At 37.8% G+C, this 27,687-nt stretch overlaps 1 protein-coding gene across 2 annotated transcripts in view; it reads left to right on the top strand.

The window, feature by feature from the left end:
• arid3c (AT rich interactive domain 3C (BRIGHT-like)) overlaps nt 1-20,811 on the top strand; it is an 88,299-nt gene extending 67,488 nt beyond the window's left edge. Inside the window, exons 4-8 of one of the 2 annotated variants that reach the window (XM_042488553.1) lie at nt 9,579-9,762; nt 10,351-10,595; nt 14,799-15,089; nt 16,823-16,912; nt 20,430-20,811. In XM_042488553.1, coding sequence (XP_042344487.1) covers nt 9,579-9,762; nt 10,351-10,595; nt 14,799-15,089; nt 16,823-16,912; nt 20,430-20,608 — 989 coding nt within the window. In that variant the 3' untranslated portion in view covers nt 20,609-20,811. The remainder of the gene's footprint in view (nt 1-9,578; nt 9,763-10,350; nt 10,596-14,798; nt 15,090-16,822; nt 16,913-20,429) is intronic. The other variant, XM_042488554.1, reaches the window with a different exon arrangement.
• Nucleotides 20,812-27,687: the final 6,876 nt, after the last annotated feature.

The following is a 27,687-nucleotide window of genomic DNA, read 5'->3' as shown; positions in this document are numbered from 1 at the left end:
ATGATGTAGCAGGAGTTACAAGATAATTTTTGATTTCACAATTCCTCTGTGAAATTGTGGACTATCACCTCCCAGAAATCCCTCATGGCCGCTCCCACGTATAAGGGGGCTTGCCTTTCTGTTCTGTATGGCTCCATAACACGCCTACATGGCCTTGGCTTGGAAATAATGATGACTAGTGTGGTAGCTGCAATAGAAATAAACCTTGCTTCTTGCCATCTTTGCCATGCTTCTTACAATGTTATTGTGAGAGGAGAAGTCGCATAACATCACTCAATGGAATTTATAGTCATCTCCACATTGGGTTTTATTGACGTTTTGGAAATTTTTATCTTCTATTTGGAATTATTTTTATCAAATCTTAAGTTTTGCATAAATCTTTAATGGAAACCTGTTGTTTGTGAGCTCTTACAGCACAGACGTGCCTGCAATTTAGACCTGCAGCATCTTCACTTGTACTAACTGTTCAGAAAGAAAGATGTAGTGCAGAGCAACACTCTAACATTCACACGCCTCCTCACAATCTGATAAATAATCTGCTTTGATTGGCCACTTACAGCGTGACGGCGTGTTTTTCCCAAAGTGAGGATTCTGCTGGTCTTGTTGGGGAAATAGATCTGTGTTTAGCTCCTTCCATAATATGAGGAAGTTAACCACCCAGCAGAGAATAAAAGGCACTGCCACTTACAATGACTGTCTATTTTAGGAGCACAAGGCTGGCGTGCCCTGTTTTTGTTATTTGGAATTCCTGCTGCTGCCACACAATGTTTGACATGTGTGCAGATACATTTGTTTTATGCTCTCACCTGCCCGTCCTTGAATTACAATGCAGTGGGTTTGGAATTAGGGAAAAAACATATTTTTAGTGCAGTTTATTTTCCATTCGATGACATCATCTGTATTATGTTAAACAAAAAAAGGAATTGGTTATTTTGGGTCATTTTTCGTAAAGTTTCAAATCAACGTTCCTATTTCCATGTTTAACCACAGTGTGATTGGCCGTTGGTTTCCCTGTGCAATGTGAGAGAACAATGAGCCTATTCACAACAGAAATGAAATTTAACTCAAAAAAGAAATAGAATCATTAAATGTATTTTAATCACAGAAAATGTGAGAAAAACTGAATTTTACAGCTGAAATCTTGATCTATATCTCCAGTATTTTTTCTAAATATATATTTAATATATTGTTAGATATTTTAATATTTAATCTAAGACACTCTACATGGACAGTCGTTACCATTAATACCAAATTATATTTTACATGTGATCAAAACCTAACTTTTAATACTTGAATACTCAAAAAAAAGGGTTTTTTTTTACCATTGACCAAACATTGACTTGTTTATGCATTTATGATGTCAAGACAACATTATCAATGTTAGTATACTCGCCTGGCATGCTAGTTTTTCATTGCTTGCTACAGCTAATAGTTGTGTATACTAAAATGTAACTACTAAAAGTAAATGATAGCTAATAAGAGCAAACTGATGAAATAATATATATTTTTTTTACCATCAATTGTTTAAACTGTCCTGCCCTGAAATGTCAAACGCAAACATCCTAACTTGGCAACTGGAGTATAATTGGCTTTTATGTAATTCCCACTCATAATTATGACTTTGGAGGGCCGTTTATGTGCTTGTAACTGGATATGATATAAAACGAAAGAGTTTGTGACCTGGTTGCCTTGTTGGAAACAGTTGAGTCAAAACACAGCACCCCCCAACCGGCTGGACCAACCTTGCAAAATTTTGCTTAAAAACAAAAAGAAGCATTAATGTCTTTATCAAACACATATTTACCTGTACCTGTTTTCAAATTCAAAATTCCAGAATTTCCAAAAGCCCTGGAATTGAATTTAAAGTACAGTGCTGGAGAGCTTCAGAGCATAATACGATCACATCCCAAAAACTGAAATCCGGTTGGAGCATGGTCCAGCTGTGTGCTGCTGTGACAGCTGTAGAAAAACACACGTTGATGAAGTCATGATGTAGTTGGATAGTCACTTGGGTTTAGAGACAGTATGGATTGTTTTTGGAGCGTTCAATTAGAGATTGATTTTGGACTTAGTGTAGGGAGACATTGTCAGTGCAGAGCAGATCAGCACTGGCCTATCTCCACTGCTCGCCGCTGACAACTGTGATCAGAGTGGACTGCTCCAAATATCCTAATCAATGTTGCTTGGAAACATCACTGTCATTCAGTGCGGACAAAGAAATGTCAGCCAGGCTGGCTTGATAGGTAGAGATCGTGTCAAAGTGTCAAAAATACAGTGTTCCTTTAATACTGTTGATTTATTGGGTGGCTACATTCAGACCACAATAATAGGACAGACAGCAGGTTTGGGTGTCCTCTCTGAGCAGCATGTTTTAGGCAGCATCTAGGTTTTTTTTTTTTCTTCTCACAACCAAAATGAATACGACAAGTCCTCCAAGCTTAAAATGCAAAACAATCATTTATTTTGGCCTTTCAGTGTGATACATATCAGCATTTTCTGATCTGATACCATCAGCAGAATGACACTCTTTGTCAATGTACTTCTGAAATAACCAATATTTATCCAGCTGCCTTAAAGGGACAGTTCACCCCCAAATCAAAAATCTGTAGTTCTATTTATCAATTTAGGTAGTTTAGGTGTGAGCTCCTGAGTGTTTGCGATATCTGCCATATTGCGCTGTTATCGGCAGACAGTGTTGTTACTGGATGCTGTCCTTCAGCATCTCATGCGCCACATTCTCAAGTGACACAGCCCATGCACATCACATGTGGATGCACCTGCTGCTGTCCTGCCTTCTGATGGCATATAATAACAACAACACTGGTTCTGTTCCAAGCACATTCTCATCTGACGCCATCTAGCTGCATTCCGGTTAGATGTGGAAGGTGGCTTTTGGCGTCACACTCGTACACCCAAAGCAGTGACAGAGCGGGGTATTTGACGAGTTCGGAGCATAGACTGGATGTAAAGATGGACAACATGACAGCTCACCCTGGTGTCTGACTGCAGTGTAGGTCATAAAGCTCGCCCCTCCATGTTAGTGAATGGGACATAGGCCAAACTAAAAACAAGTACAAGTACATGACAAATACATTTTTCCCAAAGACTCATATTAAATGGAGCTGCAAGTGACTGGTGGGACGGGTATCTTGATAAGAACTCCCGTACCGTGGATATCGCTACTGTGCAGACTCCGGCTCTCAATGACATCACCCTCACAGGATGGCAACACATTTGGATCCGGGATATTTTAACCTCACTTGAGCAAAGCAGTGTAAGTGGGGGTGTGTCGCATCTTTATGTACAGTCCATGGTTCGGAGTGAGAACAGGCTGCATTTTCAGGTTGGAACAGGTCATGCTTTTGGTTTAAACATGACATAGCTTATTTTGCACTTGAATATGATCATCTAATACAATGTTTGCCTCAGAGTTGCAGGAATAAGAATATTAGCATTGAGGTAATCACAACTGAGTTACCTTCAGGGCCTTCCTGTGTATACTCAGAGGTATGCATCATTATGTCTTTTCACAGATGTGCTGACAGTGTTCAGGTTAAATGTGGTGTCTGGTTGCAGCCTCGGGTCAGTCATTTTTACAGGATGCACAACTTTTGTGTCATGTGCGTATGAAATGATTGCAGGTTGTGATACTGAGCTGATGAAAAGGAGATCTGCTCACCTCAGTGTGCTTTGTGTGTGAGGGTGTGTGCAGCTATATTTATCTGATGTGGGAACCTGCTGAGTGTCGGGGTTAAGTTACTCTGAAAGAGTTTTATCAGAGGAAACAACAAGGTAGACCAGCAGTGCCTCTTCCCAGCAATGTTTGCCAGCTTCTCCCGGGGGCTTCGAAGGTGTTCACAGGCAAGCTGAGATAATCCATATATATATATAATCCTGCCAGCATATTTTGGCCAGGTTGTGCCAGCTGGATAAGCCATAACACATAGGGAAAAGGCAGTGACCAACTTACCAAGTCATGGCCCAAAAAGAAGAATTAAATAAATAAATAAAGAAGTTACAAGAAAATACCCTGAAAAGTAGCACAAAAAAAGTGGAAAAAGAAAAAACAACAACATGAAAATTACCTTAAAAAAGTGCTGAAAAAACAGTTTATTTAATTTTTCCCCCTATTTTTTCTGGGACATAATTATAAATACACAGTTTTTATAAATATAAATATGTATTTGGGTGGATTCCGGTCTTCTAGTTTAATGATACCAGTATCATCACTGTAGCTTTAAAACCTCTTAAAGACCGAAATGTTTATATCAATGTCCATTAAAGCGATTAAAAAAATTAAAGAGGTATGTTGGGCTTTAATCGCATCGCCATAAATCCATAAGCGCTGACAGCCCTAATTCCCTGCAATGAGGTATAACATGTAAAACTGGGAAAAGGACATATTTTATCACATCAATGAAAAATCCTGAATTCATGAGCAATACACACAGTACACTCTGGGTTTTTGCAACAGTCTTAACCCTTTGAAACCTGCATTGACATTAGTTTTCTGCGTTCAAATTCCTATTTGATTTTTTGAAACCTGGAGGAAAAAAGCAACTTAGCAAGAAATATCCCACAAATTGCAAAAATTAAAAAAAAAAGAAAAAAGAAAAAAAAATGACAAGAAAAGTGATAAAAAAATTAGTTTAAAAACAAGGGGAGGATTATCAGAAAGTTATCCAAAAATAGGGAAAATATCCTGAAAACTATATTTAAAATTAAAATACTGTTACATTTAAAATGATATAACATAAAAAATAACTATAAAAAATAAATTATAAAATATATAAAATAATAAACAAGTGTATATTTTCTATTTTCAGCACTTTTAGGTCATTTTACTATTTGTTTTTGTTACTTACTTTTTGGGGTGTTTTTAGGTAATTTTTTGCTAATTTTGGGCAACATCTTTTGTAATTTGCTTTGCTACATTCAAACTTCAGTCCAGAAGCGGAATCAGATAGCTGGAGATTAGCGAGCAGAGTGTCAGTTCATTCCTGTGTGACAGGAGTACAGTGTTTCACTGACATATTTTCTCTCGTCAGAGGCACCCTAATGGCCTGAATCATGCAGCAGATGGTCAGAAAACCTTTGTGATGTTGTTTCAGTCCTGGAAGCGGAGACATGGAATCCTCGTAGAGAGATTCCATCAAAAGTCGAGCAGACAATGGCAGTGATGGCCTCCTTTGTGCGCTGATAAATACCCAAGGTGATTTACTGTTGCCCCCTGGGCTGTGGTTATTAATTGATTATTATCTCTGAAGACTACCATCAGCACTTTTTTCTCAAATAAGTCAACTTTTGTCCCCTGCCTAATTGCTTAAGAAATACTATGTGGCAGAAGAAAAGGCGACTTGAGAGCTACCTTAAAAAATGGCAGCGTGTTCGATCGCTGTGACAGTAAATATTCCTCTTTGCTCTGCTGCTGCATCCTGCTTTTTACTTTAGAGTTGACTGTCTTTTTTATGTTGCTCTCTGTTCCTTAGTGAAGTCTTCAGCCAGCACGGAGAAAACTAAGCTGGCATTTAGGTTCTGCAAATGAAGAAGTCTGTGCTCATTTCCAGTCATTACTACAGTATTTATTTAACCCTTACATTGTCTTAGGGGTCAAATATGACCCGCCACTATGTTTCACAGCACAGAAAACTCCCTAAATGATACTGTTCTTATTGCACACTGTAATATACTATGTTGCCAAAGACTGTTATTGTTTCCCTATAATAAAATACAAGGTACAAGGTAAATTTATCTGTCATTTCTTTTTAAACATGAAATTAAAATTGGTCCCTAAATCCTGCTACATCTTTTGGCATGCAATGCATTCAAAACTACTTTTTGCGCATTTCCTATGCAGTAAAGTCCAGTGTTTGTTTGACCCATTCGCCACCCTGACCCTCTCTGTATAAGTGCACTTTCTCATTCTTTATACTGCCTATCAGACTGTGACAGTAAACACCCGCTGCGGTACACCACTGAACCAGAGTATTAATGTGTCCAGCAAGACAAAATATCCTGCTTTTTTTTGCCCCAAAATGCATGAGACTAGTATAAAGTGGGCGTGTCTGTGAAGAGAATTCTTATGGATACAATAAGAACCCATTTTCATTAAGATATCTCAAGGTCAGAGGTCATGAGGTCCCTGTGAAATGGCCATGCCATTTTCAATCCCAAAATTTAACCTAATTCTGGGGTGTTATCTAGTCCCTTTCCTGACAAGCTAGCATGATGTGAGGTACCACTAGATTCCTCAGGTCTTTTAGTTTCATTTGATACCAGTATCATCAATTAGCTTTAAAACTCAACCCATTTACAGCCTCTTAAATACAGGAATGTCAGCTGAGTTAGCCTGGAATAGATGGGATTTTAAAGTATTACCACGATACGCACAAACACACACATGCACATCACATTGCAATTAAGGTGTTCTATTCTAAGATAAATAAGCAATACTGAATGTAATTATTGGTTTGGGTCTTTATTGGAAAATATAGATGTCTGACCATCAGCATGTTCCAACCTCCACCTCCTCCTCCTCCCTCTCGTCTTCATTTTGGGAGTTGAACAGAGACAGATAAACAGTTGTTCTCCCCTGTGACGCTGCATTAATCGTTCATTTCATGGGTTAAAAGAGCAAAGTCAATGAGGAGAAGAAATTCTCATCCCATTATCGGCTTGGAGGTGCAAAGTGAGCGCATCAGCAATGAAGCCAAGCATAAAGATGATTACTGCACTACCAGAGCTCCTGATGCTCCACATCGCTCCAATTACAAACTCCTCTTCTCTTTGCAGCTGAGGGATTAACCGAAGACGACTGTTGGACTCGGCGCAAAGTGGATTTCTTCCACTCTGTCCACCATAGCTCATTGTCATAATGATACATGGCCTGATGAGATAGTTTGTGCTGACAAAAGGCCTCCATCCTCACTCTTTTATTCCTTATATCTCTTTCAGGGAATCAGAGAGCTGAATACATCACCCTCAGTATTGAAGGCACATAAATCTTGTTTTAAGAGGCTTGTCTCAGCTCAGATTCTGTCAGACAAAGGCTGAGGCTTTTATTTATTACCTCAATCCTTGTTTGGTTGGCTATTGTGTCTTCAACAAAATAATAGTTTTATAGATCAGCACGGATACACATTATAATCAGTGGTAATAAAGATAAAGCTGTAGGAGGAGGGCGGAGACTGAGGAGCTTCAGTGCCGGCCGCAGAACTCGATTCTTCCAGCCATTAACTGCACTTCATGCCTGCCCCAGGACACACGCAAACAATTTTTCATGGCACATAAAGTGTTCGCTCTTATTTTCTCAAGTTTAAGCGCAAATATATGTGTTCATCACAATTAGTACCTATAGTTTTCAGTTAGGGTTTGGCTCACTGTTAAGTTAACCCTTTAAAAAGGTGGAACATCTTTTACACTGCTTTCAGATGCCGCTCACAATTATGAAGCAGCTGTATAAATGTTTCACAAATTCAAATCAATTAATATATTTAGATGAAAAGAAAAAAGGTGGGGGGAAAACTATATTTAGAATTATCAAAATTAAATTACAGTACAAAAGTTATAGCACTTTTCAAGGTCTGTTTTTCTTTTTTTAAATTAATTTTGGGGTAATTTTCTTGTACTTTTCACAGATTTCTTACTAATTCTGGGGTCATTTCTTTCTTTGCTGCTCATTGCCTTCTTCTCATATTTCGATAGAAATTAAACACATTTGCTCAGGTTTTAAGGGGTAAAAACTGAGCAGTAAAATGCAGCACATTTGTCTGTCTAGGGAAAAAAACTATTTTATAATTATCATAATTACAAGTTTAAAATTATGTTACAAAATCATTAAAATTATTAGAAACTGTTAGAAAAATTATTAGAATTTTCAGGGTTGCAGTAGAGCATGTACTGTAATGTTGGCATTGTACATTTCCACAAATCATGGATACATTACATTTGTACATTATTATGTAGCGAACACATCAACAGCGCTGTGTACTTAGATTAAGGCACTTGGTGGTTTGGAAAAGATCATGTGATGATTTAAAATATCTGGTTTGTTGGTCTTGAAAAGTGGCATACGCCTTGATGACACACAGCCTCTCAAAGACGGGAAGTCGGCCGGCAATTAACACAATCACAAAAGTTAACATGTTACGCCTTAATAATTACACATTACATATGTTTACATCACTTTTGTCCCATGCGTACTTATTTTAACTAAAACCACAATCTTTTCCTAAACTTAATCAAGTATATTTTTGTAGAATAAAACAAACTGCAACTATTGACATTATTTCCATCTTTTATGTAAATTTAACACATTTTGTTCCCACCATAATGCATTGTCAAGAGGTTGTGTCCATTGAATGTATGTATTTCTGTGAGACTGTTTTGAAATTTGAGGAGTTGCAGTCCTATTTTAACCAGTATTGTGCATCTTGAAGGTGCTTATCAGAGTTTCACACTGACATAAAAAAAACAGTCAATAACAATTTACTTGTACAACTAAACACTAAAAGATTGCAATTTTTATCATATAAAGAGAACTTTCTTATAAGATCAGATTTGTTGAGCTTTATCTTTCTGTGTCATTTCTTTACGCGGACTCACAAACCTTATTGTGAAGGTTCATTCGTTACCTGCAGAAATCACTTTTTTGTCTCAATCAAGCTTCTCCTGCACTTCCTTCACCAAAGAGCGATGTCGAGGCGGCGCAGCTTCAGATTTACTGCTGGCATTGTCTCGTGAGAGGGGAGCATCAATCTTTTGTTTTAATAGTGTCTCATTCGTTCACATGCCAGCACCGCGAAATGAAGCCGTAATTACTGGCCTTAATTGATGTGGTTTTACCACCTCAGACGATACTTCAGAGCTCTCCTCCCCCCGCACTGTATAGGCCCCACTGCTGTTGTTTGCACTATATTTCTGCGGCTATTGATCGCTATTATGGTAAATCCGATGGGCACAATGGAACTCTATCAGCAAAATGCAGGTTAATTATCTCAGGGTCAACCACTTTGGAATCTTCACAAAGAGCCGGCCGTTCTCTCTTTATTGCCTGACATTAAATTGCAAATACAAATTATTGTCTGAGCCCCTTTATTTTGCTAATAAGGGGGCAGGCTGGCAGTCATTAATGGAAGATTACCTCCCATTTTCCAAAGATTGTATTTGTGAGTTTTAAACAGGTCCAGACTAATTTATATGTGCTTCTGTTGCTGTTTCTCTCTTACGTTAATTACTTTTTACTTTATTTAATGCCTGACGTGTGGAATTTGTGACCAGCTTTGAAGTTTGTCGCCTTACATAATTAAATAAGATTTTACACAGAGTTTCCTTCAAGAGATCATTCCATCATGTCATAGAAATAATACACTTATAATCGATGCAGCCGTTTCCAGTGGATGCACAGATAAGACATTAGAAACTTTTTTTTGAAAGTTATATTTTCTGCCGTTAACAGAGCTGTCAGACTTTTGACTGGCTGGAGATAAATTGGCCTTATAAGAAGGTGCAGAAGCCCATCGATGGGAGGAACCAAAGTTAATGGAATTGATTGTGGATATTGTGTTTGCTTTCTGCAGGGACTCCAGTGAATCGGATTCCTATCATGGCCAAGCAGGTGTTGGATCTCTACATGCTCTACAAGCTCGTCACAGAAAAAGGCGGCTTAGTGGAAGTCATCAATAAGAAAATATGGCGCGAGATCACCAAAGGCCTTAACCTCCCTACCTCCATTACCAGTGCAGCTTTCACTCTCCGAACACAGTGAGTACAAGTGCCCATGATAACCCCACGACTGATAACCTGCGCTCAGTGCTTCGAGCGCCGCGGCCAGCCACAAGTGTGTGTCTACAATGATTGACATGTTTTTTACATAATCACTGGTGATTTTTTGCATCATGTCTCTGTGGTTTAAGTATATCTGTTATGATTAACCCTTTGAAACCTGGAGCGACATCACTTTCCATGTGCTGCTTTCAGATGTCTTTCACAAGTATTGAAATCAAATGGTCAGATTTCTTTCAAAAATATGGGAAAAATCCATTAAGCAAGTTAATAATAAATGTCCCACAAATTGCGAAAACATAGTAACTTTAGAAGATATTTAATGAAGAAAAATGTCTAGGGAAAAAAAAAAAAAAGCTCGGGAAAAGCTTTATTAAATTATACCTCTTTCTTTGTTAAACCCATGAAATTATGAAATATGTCATTTCAGTGGTCGTGGTTTCAGACTATTTTTTCAATCCCACTCCCGTTCTACAAAAATCAATTGATTGATGATTGATTGACAATATGCAACACAGTGACAAAAAGCAGAGTAAATCATTGACCTCCTCCTCCTCCTCCCTGCAGGTATATGAAGTACCTCTACCCATATGAATGTGAAAAGCGGGGACTGAGCTCCCCCGGTGAGCTTCAGTCAGCTATCGACAGCAACCGGCGGGAAGGCCGCCGGCAGAGCTACGGCTCGGCCATCTTCAACTACTCTCCTGTGGGCACCCCCACCCTCCTGTCCTCACCAAAGATACACATGTCCCACCTATCCATGCCCACTCACAACACTGGCCATATCTCCCAGGTGCCTGTCATCAAGAAAGGTAACGTAAAACAACACAAGATACAAGCTTTGTAGGACATAACTATTTCAAATAAGACAATACAAATATTTAATGACTAGTTATCTTAATTGCAGAGAGAAGCATATTCCATCATATTTTATTAACAAAATCATTATTTTCTAATCTGGTTTGTTGTTTACTGTGTGGAGCAACACTTCCTCCATGTTTATCTATTGTCTTTAGCATAAGGTCTGTTCCCATAGCATTAATTCATCATTATATAACAGTTAGTTCCGACCAATCAATTTGATTGGCCGAGAGGCATTTCATGAGTGATGATATACAGTTCAACATCACTGGGACTGTTAACTTCTAAGTCTGCATGTATCACTCCGCTTCACAGCTGTTCTAAACCGTTAATTAGGCTCACACTGATGGTCGGTAGTTATCTCACGTTATCGTAGATTGTATCAGTGTTGGAAGCGTGTGGAAATCCCGTCTGACCGGCATCGTTGCTCAAAACAATACCTGACCAAAATTCTGCATGGTGCGAAAGCCCTCGACAGAGGGACTTGTTCCCCAAACTGAATTTGAAGCCAATACACAATTTTTTCCTAGCTATAACCATGTGGTTTTTGTGCCTCACCACATGTCAACCACAGTGTTGCTGAAACATTAACTTTCAACATATCTGTGACATAATAACGTACAAATGTAATGCATCTACAGTTTGCAGAAAAGCACAATGTCTGCATTTATGTATACTACTGGAATAATGTAATTAAATGTGCATTATATTATATTTTATAACATTATTTGCCAACTTTCAAAAACAAGTGGCCTTTATTTGAGAATTTATGGTATGTGACAGGATGACATAATAAGCATAACTCGACACAGAGAGGAAATTAAGACAATGTTTTCTTTTAAACTGTGGGTGAATTAACCCTTTAAAAAAACAAATTAAGTGAAGTTTTAACTACTAGTGAAGCTCTCCACATACAAAAATCTGAACAAAAAAAATCTACTTCTGGTCATTATGCAATCACCAGGCCAGATTCTAAATAAACTCAGTCCTTTTTTGTCACCCTGAGAGATGATTAATTTCCTCCTCATGAATATTTGTCAAAGAAACAGTTGCACATGATCTATTTCACACCTCACAACACCTTTTTGAGAAACTCTTGCGTGATTACGCAGCCACCTAAGAAGAAGTTAGCATGTTCACATGTCACAATAGCTGCCTTATTTATATTCATTCATACTCATGCAACTTGTGGGTATTAGGTCATTGGCCCAAAAGAGGAAACATCTTGCAGGACTTCCTCATATCAGACACACTAATGCACCACCAAGAGCATGGGAGTGCTTTGATTACACGTCCTCAAGGAAAAGAAGCAGCGAGTTAATCTGTATAGCGTGCCACGCAGACATCGGACATGTCGAACACGCAGTTATTTTAGTTTCAAGTTATTTTAGTCTGGTCAGTGTACTTAATCTGCAAGGTTCACGTATTAAATATGATCCATTATTTCAATTATGAAATTAAATATTTGAATCTGCCAGCATCATGTGTTACTGATGGATTACCATGTGTGCCTTTATTATTATTATCAGTGCTACTACTACTACTACTACTACTACTACTACTACTACTACTAATAATAATGATGATGATGATAATGACAAGTAGTTGTATTATATAGCACTTTTCTGAACAAAGTTACAAAGCGTTTTTCATGAAAGCCACAGATAAAAACAAGGCAACAATAAAACAACAATGAAATAATTTGCAAACAACACAGTGACCATAAAGTAATACTGGGGATATTATTTTAAAAAAGTATAAAAAGAAGCATACAATGGCTGCATATGGATGATAAAACCTAGCCACAGCAACCCTTCAAAATTCCTTTTAGATAATGTGAAAAAAAATGTTGAAAGAACATTATTCATTATTTAACTTATAATCATAATTAGGGTAATTAAATACATTACACTTAATAATTTCTTTTAGATAATGTGGAAAACTTAGTTTGAGCAAATGAACTTTTATGGGTTATCAACTTAAAAACTTGTGTACATAGTTATTGTATTTAAGTATGAATAACACACATTTTTAAGTTGATTCTTCAAAATGTTACGTTTTTCACATTATTTAAAAGGGATTTTACAGTGTCATGTACTGTTATAATGATTACAAACACACATTTATAAGTTGATTACTTGTAAAAATTAAATTGATCCAACAAAATTTTCCACATTATTTGAAAGGAATTTTAAGGAGGATTAAATATTCATAAATGCTTTTCCATAAAAGACTTAAGAAGGGATTTGGACCCAACAACGAAATCTGTCAACCAGATTTCGTTGTTGGATTTATGTTGGGCATTTTTCTTGTAAATATGTCTGGGCTATGAGACCAGTGAAGAAAATGCTGAAAATCAAAAAGCAGGAATGTTTTGTGACACTTCGATCATTTTGGGGGATTTCTAATAGTTCTTGCAACAGTAAGACAAAATACTTTCATTTGTCAAGTATTTACATTTCCACAATTGCCTAAAGGACACGCCTGTTCACCTATTTTATGCATAAACACTGTCTGAATTGATGTTCCATATTATTTACTTTATCTTATTAAGATGATATAATATTAAAAAAAACTGTGATAGAGACTTTCAATATTTTGTTTATATATATATGAAAGTGTCATGTAATGCAGAGCACTGAACATCAAACAAATAAATCGAAGAGCCAAGAAAGAGTGAAGTGAAAAGCAGGACTTAAATACTCACCAGACTGACAAGGGGATGAAGTGCAGGTGGAGAAAAAGGACAGAGAAGCTCAGGTGAGAGGAATCAGGTGATGAGACAGAGGAATAGGCAGCGAGCTGATTGGCTTAGAGACACTGAGGAGCAGGAAGGACTATCGAGACTGATGTAGGACAGCTGTGTGGCTTTCTAAGAGACACTGAGGAGCAGGAAGGATTAATGAGAGTGATGTGAGACAGGTGTGACAGATAAAACAGGCAGGAGACAGACAAAGGCAGGAAGTAACACAAGACATGACACATGGGGCGAAAATCTACAAAATAAATCAGGAAACAGACTGACCATGATGAACACATGAAAGCAAGAAAAACACACACAGAAAACCCTAAAACAAAGTTCAAGAGACAACAGAATATTAATCCTTTGGGGTTTCCATCTAAAAACATAGTGCCATCTTTACAAAAACCTGGCATTTAAAGGTTTAAAGTTCTGAAAATAAATGAATATTTGATATTTATGATTAGACTGACTGATGTTGGTTAAAAAATGAATTCAATGAAAGTAGAAAAGAATATTATTGCATAATATTTTTTAAAGCAAACTTTGAAAAGTGCATTTTGTGTGCAGAGCGATACGATTGTGTGTAATATTTAAGCAGGCCCTGAGGATTAGTAAGTTTATTTGATTCCAGTACTTATAGTAATTGTATAGAATACAAAACAACATTTGTCACATATACTATTATACAGATTACATAATTTAGTGAAATGATTTCGTGCCTAGCTCCAGAAGCAAGTATCAAACAGAAAAACTGAATAAAATAAATTACTTTAGAATAATATGAAATAGCAGGGCGGCATAGTGGCGTCGGCCACAGCAAGAGGGTCACTGGTTTGAAACCCAGTTGGACCGGGGTTTGGTCCATGGACAGGCCCTTCTGTGTGGAGTTTGCATGTTCTTCCCGTGTCTACATGGGTTCTCTCTAGGGTCTCCAGCTTCCTCCCACAGGCAGGTCAGGTTGATTGGTGACTCTAAATTGCCCTTAGGTGTGACTGTGAGCGTGTATGGTTGTCTGTCTATATGTGTGTCGGCCCTGTGATAGTCTGGCAACCTGTCCAGGGTGTACTCTGCCTTCTGCCCGATGACAGCTGGGATTGGCTCCAGCCCCCCCGCAACCCTTATGAGGACAAGTGATTACAGAAAATGAATGAATAATATTAAATAAAATGCTTTTTTAAAAAGCACTTACTGTTAGACATAGACTTTACCCACAAAGCAGAAATGTAGGAATGAAAATGTCGATGTGACATGCATAATGAAGGAGATTTCAATATTCACAGGAACTAGTGTGAATATTTTCAATATACATCTCATTCAAAATGCATATGACATGACTTCTGACATGTACGTGTATGCAGACCTGTGTTTCCACACAGATATCACCTACTTAAAAGGCTCTTTCTCTCTACAGAAGAGCCCATGATGGCCAGCTGTCTGCCCAGCCGGGTGGCCCTCCCCATGTCACCCAGCGGCCATCACGCAGCAGCTGTGGCTGCCCAGGCAGCAGCGGCTCAGGCCGCGGCGGCCGTCCAGGCGGCAGCCCTGGAGCAGCTCAGAGAGAAGCTGGAGAGCGGAGAACCGCCTGAGAAGAAGATGATGATGGTGGCAGAGGAGCAGCAGAGGATCATGCAGCACGCCCTGCAGCAGAACCTGCTGGCCATGGCCACCCAGCTGCCCCTCAACATCAAACTCAACAACAGAGGTGAGATGCTCACAGGGGGTCAGTGCACTGATTTGTCTGGACTTACAGGTCCTCTCTGTCTTCTCTGGGGCTTTATCATTTGCAAATTAAAGACTAGGCAAGAGAGCTTTCTCTGTGCTGTAACACCAGCTGTGCTCCCTTTCTGACAGAAACCCTTCATAGGATATACAATGTTTATTAGTCAAAGCATTAGTGTGATGATATTCAGTAATTTGATTCCTCCTCCTGAAAAGACCAAAACCAAACAGTGGATGTATCTTCTAACAAGTACAATTTGTGTATCTTCTTCTTTTGTGCCATATAGCTCCATTGTTGCTAAAACACATCGTTCAAGTTACAGTGTGTCATTAGGCAGGTGTCTCAAATTGTTGGTTTTGGTCTTTTGATGGGATTTTTTAATTCTGCCAAGATACAATACGATACGATACGATACGATACGATACGATATTGTAAACTTGCATTATTACAGCAGCAAAGTACAAAATAAAGCAAAAGAACAATGTAATTAATAAAAATAAGATGCAAAACTTAACAGTTAAAAAATAATAATAAAATGAAAATAAAACATTGGAACTCATTTAAAGTTAACTTTCAAGTATTATATTTAGATGTGCCTCTAATATAAAACAGTGTTGTGTGGGATTAAATATGCCCATCCAGTATTTGTTGAAGCATTTAACAAGTTTAAATCACATTTTATGTTAGTAGGAATATTCACACTAAGATTCAAAAAGGCCAGAAGAACAGCATAAAAAATTCACATGCAAGAAACAAGCAGCAGGCTTAAAACAAAGTGTACATGTAATACAGGCTCTGATGCATAATGACTATAATGCATAAGTTAAAGTCAGGTGTTAGTGTAATGCTGAGGTTGGTCCTATCAGACTGAAATGACAGCGTGTCTGCCGCTCTGGGTGGCGTGTCAAAAAACAGCTAACATCCCTGCCAGAGAAGCCGTCTGAGATCCAGCTGCCTCAACCGCTAATGTGCACATAGTTCATCATATAACATGTGTAATTTGAAGCTCAGCTCCAGAGATGTTATGAAGAAATAGTTCTTGTTGACCACAGGCAGAATCCAGTGTGTCATGAGTAAAAATGCCTCATGCTGCCAGGCTGTGGCTGTAGCCTGCGCCGCTCGTGACACGCCATAAGTCACATATGACTTAATGATAGAGGCTAAAGGAAGAATAAGGGGCCTATCTGCTCAAGTGTGATATCATTTCTGTCTGCATCACTGCCTCTCTCATATTAGTCATAATAGAGGGCTTTGCACTTGATACGTGATGGAAAAATGAGTGAGAATCTTTCTCAGGTTAATTCCCACGCTGGTCGTCTGGCTCTGGCCCTCACATATAAACACTGTCATTTAAAGATTACACCCAAACACTATTATTTGTCTCCACCCAGATGCACTTAGACGGATAAATTTGTGTTTACACGTGGTTTTATATCACTGAGACGACTTAAGACACTTCTGCTTCTTCAGAGCAGTTATTCAGACAAGTTTTCCAACTGCTTTCAGATTCATCCATAACTGACATGTACAAATGGCCGTAACATCTTTTGACAGTTCTTTCTCCCCAGAACTCTTTAATAAAGCTCTCCTTATCCTGTCACTCTCTGAATTATCACCAATACTCCAGCGGGCGCTCCTCTTGCTTCTTCTGTTCCCTTTCTAAATGCTCATATTGAGTTTTTCTCTCTCTCGTTCTCTGCCTCCTCTCTTGACAGATGATAGACAAGAGACCGCATTGAACCTGTCTACCAACGGCATTAGCAGCATCAACATGTCAATAGAAATAAATGGAGTTGTCTACACAGGTAAATAGAGGGGCCGTTTGCTGATGTAATTGCAGGCAGGAAATTCAATAAGTTATAGCAGCACCCTGGTGCTTAGTCCTCTACGCAATTTGATGTCTTTGCTATAAAATCCATCGTAATGAAGTGGCAGTCCAATAGAGTTAAAAAAGTTAAATATCTCAAAATTGGGCCTGTGGATTTGAGGTCGATGGGGCTTATTGTCTTATGTGCCTGCCTGGAGTGTGTGTGTGTGTGTGTGTGTGTGTGCGTGTAGGTAGCTTGTGTCTTGAGGTAATTACTGCCTCTTTACTTTACCATAGGCCATTCATGTGAGGCTGTATATAAGGCCGGTGGCCATCACATCATATCTGAGCTGGTGTTCAACCTGCCACCAGCTGACACATACTTTAAAGGGACAGTCAAGATGTTTTGGAGTGTGGTTGTATAGCGCACTTAACTATAGACAATATATGACTAGTAGATGTCAGTCTGCATGCCCCCGTTTAAGAAGAAGCAGGGCTGGAGTACTGACATGGAAGCTAAGCAATGTACTGCTGCCATTGAGGGCCAGCAACAAAAAAAACCAACATTTTCACTGCTTTACCTTTTTGTCAGATAGCTTGTTCAGATGGGTTAACAGCTTCCCCATCTCTGCTCTTGTCAAAGCCACCACACTCAATTGACAAAAACATTCATTTTAGCTCACAAGAAATGGTCTACCGCTGCTTCGATCAATTTGTTAGTTTGTGTCATTGTGTGACTTTGGTAAATCCAAACTATCCCTTTTCCCCCCTTTGAAACATGGACTTACATCAGTTTTCTTGTGCTGCATTCAGATGCCTTTCACAAGCATTTCAACATTTGAAGCTTGAGCAAAGTGGTTTGATTAATTAAAAAACAAACAAACAATGGGTTAAAAAGGCAATCAGCAATGCAGCATAAAATGTCCTGCAAACTGAGAGGGAGAATTAGAAAATTATCAAATAACGAGTATTTAAAATCAGGTTACTGAAAAAAAATCTATTTTATATAATTAATTAATTTCAGCTAATTTTTTGTAAGTTTTGTTAAATTGCTCATTGTCTTATTTATATTTTTTTGAAAGAAACAAAGCTTGGGTTTCAAAGGGTTAAACACCAAAGTCCCACAATAACAAAATAACAGTTTGAGGCAGCAGTAGACCCGCGGTTCCTGTGCTCAGGGATGTTGAATCACTGTTTTTCTCAATTTAAAGGAGCAATATGATGGCTTCTTTTTCCCTGTAAAAAAAATCACTGTGTGACAACAAATTAAAGTAATAAAAATATTTTAAAAATAGTGCACACTTAATCTGAAATTGGTTTTTTTTTTTGGTGGCTAAAATACATTTGCTGCAGTCTCCTTCAGAGCATTAGATTGCTCAGCTCTCCATGTCCAAGTCCAACCTGTCTCTCCAAACATCTTCTGTGTGTGATACTGACTCTGAATAAGCACCACATATAACAACACTTGAAATTGGATCTACCCCTTTAATGTGTCTTTATGTTTGAGACCCTAGTTGAGTAAAATGAAATATTGACTGAAATATTGAATGAAATATATAACTGTTGACTGTCTTGTTATTGTCTATGTAATACAGCATGTTCTGAAAAATCTTAAATTCAAATTTACAAAAGTCATTTACTGGCTCAAAACTCATTGTTTACATGTCACCACTGGAAAAGGACTTTCTAAAAAATCTTCAGCCTAGATGGAGTTTATAAAAGATTCATTATTAGTTATCTAAAACATAGTTTGCATGTGGATGTAAGGCCAAAACATATAGAAAAGTTTTGTTTTCAAATAACCTGTACAAGGCCTAACACCAAATTCTTTTTTAGAGCTGTCATTTCAAAAGAACTCAGCATTACTTTGGGCACAGTTACAGATGTGTGTGCTGACGTACGGCTGTACTAATTAAAAGTGAGACTGTAATGCGTCCTCTGTAGACGGATGGATGAAGAGACATTTGAGGAATGTTACACCTGTTTCTCTTGAAATTCAAATTATTTTCAAAAGTTTGCACTTTGTTACCAACAAACTTTAACACACTGAACACAAACCCAGTGGATTCATTTAAAGCAACATAATTTTTCTTGTGCTGCTTTCAGACAGCTTTCACAAGTATTTAAACCTTTGAACCCTGAGCAAATTGGTTTGATTTCTTCAAAAACATGGATTAAACTGCCATCAGCAATTCAGCATGAAATTTACCACAAACAAAATGCAAAAAATTTAGACAAAGGAAAATTACTGAAAAAAAATTACCTTTTGAAAAAAAGGGTGAGAGAGAGAGTCATAGAAAATGATCAAATAAATAGGCTATACTATCAAGAAATCTGTATTCATAATTATTTTGATTATATATTTAAAATAAGGTTACAGAAAAAAAATACAAATAAAAATATAAATACAAAAAAATATTTATTACTATTTATATTTATTGTTTTGTTTTAGTTTTATTCTCGTTTTTATTGATTTGTTCTTTTTTGCTTTTTTGCTAATTTCAAGTAACATCTTGGAACCTAACTTATTTCTTGCTAATTTGATTCATGATTTCTTTAAGGAAAAAGGCAAAGAGCAACTTGGTGAGGAATACTCCACAAATTGCAAAAAGTTGGTAGATTTTGAAAATTATTTTGAAAAACTGTATTACAACTTTTTATTAAAAAGTATTATAATTCTAATTACATATTCGAGTTAATGTTAGAGAATTGTTGTATTTTATTAAGCTTTTTTCAAGTTTTGTTTGCCATGTTTGTTTGTTTACTCTCTTTTTCATTTTTTGTTTGTCTTATTTTGTTCTGTTTATCAAACTTATTCAAGTTATTTCTTGTACTTTTTACTAATTTCTTGCAAATTTTGGGGTAATTTCTGCTTTTGTTGCTCATTGTGTTCTTACAGTGCTGATGAACAAATCAGGCCAATTTGCTCAAGTTTCAAAGTTTACTTAAATTTTTCTTTAATTACACTGTATATAATCTTTTATCTCGATTTCATTCAAAAATGGAAAGAAGGTAATAAGCAACTTATAAGAAGAAATGGCCCAAAATGAGAAACATATTAGAAAAAAGGACAACAAAATTATATGAAAATAAGATAAAAAGTAAAAAAAAATATATATATATATACAATTTTAAATGGATTTACCTAAAAAAGGGGATTAAAAATAATAATTCTGTAACATAATTTTAAATATACAAATTTAATTACTAATGATTATTATAAATATGTTTTTTCCTAACATTTTAAAAATATTTCTCTAAATCTACAAATTTCTTTTAATTTGTGGGACACTTCTTGCCAAGTTGCTCATTGCCTTTTATTCATGTTTTCAAAAAAATACAAACAAAGGGTGAACGTATGAAAAAGACCATGTTGGTCAGTACTGTGATGCCTTTAGTAATAAACAGGCTGTACATACATAAAAAAGAAGAAAAATCAGTGGTGGCATGTTCCTTGGAGACCTGATGCCAGCAGGTGTGTGGAGTATGAGGCTGACTCGATGTGTGCTCCTCAGGCGTGCTGTTCGCTCGGCAGTCGGCCATAGCAGCCATGACGGGACATCGTGGGAAACACAGCAACTGTCAGACTCAGGGAAAGACCAGTCCCACGCAGTTCCAGCCCTCCTGCCCCTCCTCCTCTTCCTCGTCCTCCTCCTCTTCCTCACTCCACGGACACAGAAACTCCTCCCCCTGAGTTTCTTGTCCATCCTCCTCCTCCTCCTCCTTCTCCTCTCACACCCCATCAAGGAGGAGATCCATTGTCAAACAGCTGGAGACACAATCATCAGAGAAACTCCAGGGTTTTTTTTTTTGAGGGCGGTTTTCTCTCCATCCTTCCCTCCATCAAATTCCTTTAGGTCAGCCAACAACAGATTGAAAAGCAGAAAACACACCCCCCCCCCCCCGCTCTGAGTTAGTGTTTCGAAGACATTTAACCTTTGTGTGTTATCTTCGTCTTTCACGTCGTCAAAGGCATCTGTGATCAAAAGAACGTTAGCTGAAGGTGCAACCCAGACGAAGCCGAATCAAGACTCCCTCCTGTGCACCATTTTAACCAAAACACGAGGCCACTGAACAGCGAACCTTCAGCAAGAGATGATGACGGTGACCTCAGAAACTCGCAGCTGATACCAAAGAAGAGAACAAATGTGCGATTTCTTCAACGTGTGCAGCATTTACAGTGAGCCTCAGTGGCAATGTTTAAACCTGAAGATCATAGCTAGAATACCAACAGAGCAAACACATCCAAGTGGAAATCATCATGTATTCTGCAGAAAAGCTGATTGCTTAACAGTGTGGGCTTATGTTCCATTGGACAGTTAGTTAGTAATGTCTCAACCGTAGACTGTATATAAAGATGGATGATGTGCCCCCACTCAACCCCCACTATACTTAAGTGAAGCTAAAATATTGCGGATACGGGCATTGGCTCATTCGGCGATGGATTCTACACAGTAGCGATATCGGAAGTAAAACACCCGTCCGACCAATTGCGAACAGCTCCACTGAATGTGAGCACATGGATTGGCTGTCATAGCTGTCAACCATGGCAGAAAATCCCTCTTTTATGTAATTTAATAACTCATTAAAACCGAGCTTATCATAAAACAAACACAAACACTTGAACAAACATCAGGGTGATGAGAACTACTTTCAGTGATAGAAACCATCTTTGGGAAAAATGTTTTCTTTGTGTGAACTTTGAGATTTTATTTTGGCCTGTGCCCCATTCACTTACATGGAGGGGTGGGCTTTATGACCTATACTGCAGACAGCCATCAGGTGGCGATCAAGACTGAACATTTACACTTTGTGGGAGCTGTCATGTTGTCTATCTTTATTTACAGTCTTTGGTCTCCACATAAAGTCAACCTCAAAAGAATGTGTGCACATCCATGCAGAAGTGACGGTCAAGAGTCTAATATGAGGATAGTAAGTGTAGTTTAGTGACTGAGTCTCTTTAAACAATCAGCTCAGTCCACGGACAATCAGCAACGCATTAGCTCGCTAACTAGCCAGCAGGCGAATGGAACAAAGCAAATAAAGTTAAGTAATAGCTTTATCCATTAGTAACAAATACTATGTTCCAAATCATATTGTAAAACTAATACCTTTGATTATATATTTTATCAGAATCAGATTAAGATTTTAGGGGGCCCAAGGGCTTTCAGTCACATTCAGAAGTCACTTTAGGGAAATGATGCTGCATTCACTTAGAATCTTTGAGGCAGTGTCATTTTAATCATGAGCAAGATGATAAATTAAGTAAAGAGGGCAGAGAATACCAGCATTTTGATCTAAATTTAAATACCCGTATTTTAACTTTTTGCTCTCCATAAACGAAAAGTCTTAAAAAAAATGAAGACATTTTTTTCTGCTGTCCTCCATGATGGAATTTACAAGCGGATGTTAAGCAGAAAACATGGGGGATGTCGACAGTTACTGGACATAACTGAATAGTGTTTCCCACAGCAAAGCAGCTTTTGTGGAACCATGAATGCAGCGCAGGCAGAGCTTTTCATGAGTCCTTTTTTTCTTTAGCACCACATTGTGAGTCACGGGGTAGATAACTGATCTGTCGATCCATTCAGAGCTGATCTGATCAGAGAGGAGCACCTGCTGCAGAGGCGAGTTAGACCCAGTTTAGATCCAGCACAATGGCTTTTAATGTCCTAGATGTTCTGCTGCTCCATCTGTGCCCGGAGTATGCGCTGCACTTCTACAGTATTTTCCTATGAATAACAACCAGTATACATAGTAAATTAGTGTTTCCAATGAACAGTTCAGCTCCAAAAATAAAAAATCTATTTTTGGTGGCAGATGTCTTTATCCCAGCTACCTACCACAAATAAATCTGTATTTTTCTAATGTCGTCCACCTGATTCCATGTGAACGCAGCATTAGCACAAAAGGTTTTTTTGGTGTGTGTGCTTAAGTGGTGCACAGAAACAAACATTATAATTATAATAATCAAATCATTCCAGTTTAGTTGCCTCACAGATAACCTGGGGCCCCTGAAGATCCCAGCTGTGCCCCAGTAAAAGCATAGGAAAGAAAATAAGGAAAAACACATTTGCAGAATCAACGAATCTGAGCTCATAACACCATTAGATGAATTAAATTAAAAATGTCATCAAAGATGTATTACTTTAACAGTCAACAAACAGTTTTCTACATCTTTCCAGACATGGATGTACATACAACAAGAACTTGATGCCAGACGCCAGTCCAGTCCAGGCCCCCGATCATTCACATTCTGATAATTTCATGAAAAAAAAAAAAAAAAAAAAATTTCATTTCATATTTCATGATGGGATTGTTTTTTGAATACAATGTAATAACTGACCTTCAACCAGACATCTCTTTTAAAACAGTGGTTTATCAGGAAAATTCATTTTAGGCAGTATAACAACATGACTTGTGTTTAGTATTTTTGGAACATAAATACTTCATTCAAAAAAATATCTTTCATTAAGTTAGGATGAGTTTATAATATGCATTTGGGACATAGTTTTTAGTCTTTTAGCTTGTGTAGTAATCAGATGTATTTTCAACAACAATGAAAGTTAGTTGACCATCATTAGCTGAACAGAAGGCTGCAGACAACATTTTATTCCCCTGGGTTCTCTTTTTCTGCGATTACAGAATAAATGGCGCTTGATTATGATATATCTGCTCAAAGGAATATATTGTTTGATCATAGAATATATTTTCTTGTGAGTAGAGATCACAAAATATTAAAATATAAATTGGTTTAATCTCAGAATATCTTCCTCGTGACAAGAAAACTGTCAGAATCCCTTCCTCTCTGCCTTCCAGACTGCACAGAGAGGGCTTAAATTGATGTGATGACAAGCGTTGTTCCCGTCCGATGCTTTCCACATTCATTACGGTAAATATTGCGATCGACATTGTTGCTCCACAGTTGTGTTGTGGTCAGAAACACTTACAAAAATGTCTGCTGAGGTCGAGTGTGGTGGAGCGGCAGCACATGAGATTGCATTATTCTTTGAAGAAATCTTCTGCAACGCACAACTGAGACCACGGAGAAAATAATCAGTGATGTTTGTTAACACAATAAGACAGAAGCACAAAACTGAGGGTCCTTATGTGGCATTGAATTCATTCTGGAAACAACCGAGTAGAGCACTTCAGGAAGCGAGTGATCAGAAATAATAAGAGGTGACAAAAACAGAGAGTCTGTAGGAAACTGTCATCAGTCGCTCAGTAGTTTTATATTGTGAATAGAATCCAGGTTTCTTTTTATTTAGTAATGCACTTGTGTCTAACATCACAGAGCTTCTCCTTTCTTCCTTTTTCTTTCTTTCTTTCTTTCTTTCTTTCTTTTCTTTCTTTCTTTCTTTCTTTCACTCAGCTTTCATAAAAAAGATCAGAATATTTTCTTTATCGTGAAGGGAAATGGGAACCAGTTTGAAGATACAGTATATGGGTTTTTATTAAGTCTGTAAAAGCATTTAAATTGCAGATTTTATTTATTATGTTTTATATCCTGCAAATTTAGCTCCACCACTTTGTTTGCAAACCCTTTTTAAGAGTCTTCTCGAATGCAGATACCTCACCAGTCTACCTGTATATAGTCATAGTAAAGTATGAATACAAGATATACCTCATAAATTTCATTTATTTTTTATTGTACAGCCACCTGAAAACCAATGTTTTACTGCAACAGATCACTGGATTTTTTTTCTTTTTTTTCATATTTTGTATGATTATACCAAAGAAGGGAATATTTTATTGACACACATCTACCTCATTTGTTATAGACTGTGCCAACAAGCATGTCCACAATCTTAATTGCCAGTGTATTCATGGTGTTTCATATCCATGTATTTGTGTGAACACAAAATGCTTTTCAGTCAAAGAAAAGAGACAATAGATTAGAGCAGGGGCGTAGAACAAGGGGGGACAGAGTATGCAGAGCCCACATATGAGGAGGGCCCATAGATGAGTATTGATGTGGGGAGGGACCTACAGAGAATGCCTATGTATAGGATGCTGTGCTACGCCCCTGCATTAGACAAAAGGATTAAGCAACATGTTCAAAGTGCTTTTTATGTTGGGTGTTGTGCCGGCGCAACAAAACAGCCTTTTGTGGGACACAGTAGGGACGCTTGTCAAAACAATTCTGCATGAAAACATATACAGTGAAGAAGACAGCAGTATATAACAACGATTGGCACAGATTTTGCCCTGTCAGTGAGGATGGCGATCTCAGTCATCTGGTTTTGTATTGTGATACATATGAGCACATGTGCTTATGTAGCAAGAATTATTGCACCCGAAATTTCCTCTTTCACTGATAAAGAAATGTGAGAGATGCTGGTAAATACGGTCACACATACTGTCCATAAAGTCAAGATTAGAGCCCAGCAGACAAATGGGCCAATCTATCAGCGGATATTGGCTGATAGACCCAATATATCTTATAGGCTCTTGATCAGCTTTGTTTTGGCACATACGAAAGTCTTTACAACACACACATGCACATAGACATGGGGGAACACATTACTATAGGTATTGTTTTTAGGAAAGGGCACAGATTTCAGGGACTATGGGATTACAATTTCCAGTATTCGTCCTTAATTGATCTGTCAATCCCTCTCATCAACCACAGGCCAGTTTTCCATGAAATTTTAACACAGTGTCACAGAAATTAGGTTGATGAGGTTTTGGGGAAAAAAACTCAGTGGGTTAGGTTTAGAGAACAAAAAATACTTGGCTAAGTGTAGGAAAAGGTCATGGTTTTGATTAAAATAACTACATAAGGGACTTAAGTCTCACAAAGTTATATATTTGCATAGTTACATAAAGTACCAACGTAAAGTACTGTGTGAAGTAGGGTAGAGTCTGTAAAGTTACAAGACTAAGTTTTACTTTTGGTTTCACATTGGACACAAACAGTGGTCCCTGGTTAGAAGTCCATGTTTTTTTTGACCTATCCACCTACAACATATTCTCATAGAGCGATTTGTATGATACCCTACAAATTAGCACCCCAGGACTGACATTATCTCCTTAATGTAAAGTCATGTAGTTACTGTGGTTAGATTAAGGAAAAGAAACATGGTGATGACATACCATAAATTACTTAAAGTTCACTCAGAGCTATCATGGTCTCAAACTCACGTCAAAAGGCAGGTTTCCATTGAGCCTCAAATGGAAATTAACCACCCAAACCGGCTGCCTTACAAAACCATTTGGAACCGCTTCCTAGTTTACTCCCATCGTTGCATTAGTCATTGGATAGCAGCCTTTGAAGATACGTGGGTTATGCACAAATTACTGACCTACAATTATACGGAAAATGGATGAATTTGGGTGCATTACTGTCTGTAGGAAGAGTTAATGAGAACAGCCAGCAACCCAACATGAACTTTCTCACTGAAAGATCCTCACTGACTTTGCATTGGTATTTTTTTACATGTTGCCAGCAGTAATTTTAGCATAATTTGTTTCCACTACCAGGTACTTTACTGTAAAGACTTTGAGGCTGTTTCACAAATGTCATTCACACTCATGTTCCCCAGGGGATGAACACTTCTGATTTTAATGATGCCATGACCGTTTGTTTACCACCACCTCCTTTGTTGTTGTGTGCTTTGTTGGAGTTGCTGTCTTCCTCTCCTGGTTTTTCATGCAGAATGATCATAGTTGTTGATTTCAAAATGCTCTGACTAGTTCAGTGTGATGATGACAGTGTAACGCTCCAGGCTGATTACTGGTGATAAAACTAATAATATATTGTGTGACTGTATGTATAGATCGTGATGTTGAAATTGTACAAACACAATCTTGCAGCAGAGGACAATCCTCAGCCAATGAGACGAGCTGAAACCTCAGCTGTCCGCTGAGTTGTTGAAGGCGGTTGTGCTTTATGATTCTCATGTTTACTTGAAATGTGTTCTTTGGCAATCAGGCGATTCTGCAGGTCGACACAGCAAAGGTCCAAGAATCACTTCTGTATTCACAAATGTTACATCCTGGAACACTGAATCAACAATATCAACTCAATTTTAATGAACTTGATTTTTTTTTCTTAAAGCAGCTGGATTAGATGGATGTTTATTTGCTATTAACAGAGCTGCAAAGTGGAAGAAGTTATTCAAGGTGTACAGGGCTCTGGAAGTTAAAGTTGGAGCTCTTCAGGGCTTGTTTGGACATGAACTCTCCTGGTTGATTCACTAGTTTAAAAAAATCAATAATTGTGCTAGAAAGTAGCACAATTACAAGCCTTTGGATATGAAAACTGAGGGAGATACATCAAGTCAAACTCCCAGGGTGCCTCTCAGTAAGAAACATCATTGAATTTAGAGCTTATTCACATGTCACTAACTGAATCTAAAACTTAAAGGAATACTTCAACCACAGAATGACCATTTGAATATCAATCATTCACCTTGTATTACCTTTAAAAAAATGTTTCATACGCCTCCACAGTAAATGCAGAACCCAAAAAAGGCAGACATTCTTCATGAATATAAGTGAACGGGTCCACGTTTAAAAAAAGCAAAACTACATCAAAACATCCATTTATTAACTCTCACACAACTCATGCACTATTATCAACATCTCATTTATCCAGTCATATGCTCAGGACCTCCCAAACACACATATTTTTACTACAGTACAAGGTAAGACGGTTTCTCCTATGAGCAGCGTGCCTGAACACGCGTATGCGAAAGAGCTCCTGCCTGAGCAGAGTTCAAACATATGCATGTGACCATACATCCGTACATGAGACAGTTTGTACTG

Source organism: Plectropomus leopardus, chromosome 6 (genome assembly GCF_008729295.1).
Source record: "Plectropomus leopardus isolate mb chromosome 6, YSFRI_Pleo_2.0, whole genome shotgun sequence".
Taxonomy (NCBI): domain Eukaryota; kingdom Metazoa; phylum Chordata; class Actinopteri; order Perciformes; family Serranidae; genus Plectropomus; species Plectropomus leopardus.
The sequence above is the reverse complement of the archived record's forward strand: the minus strand, read 5'-3'. Positions and strand labels throughout refer to the sequence as shown.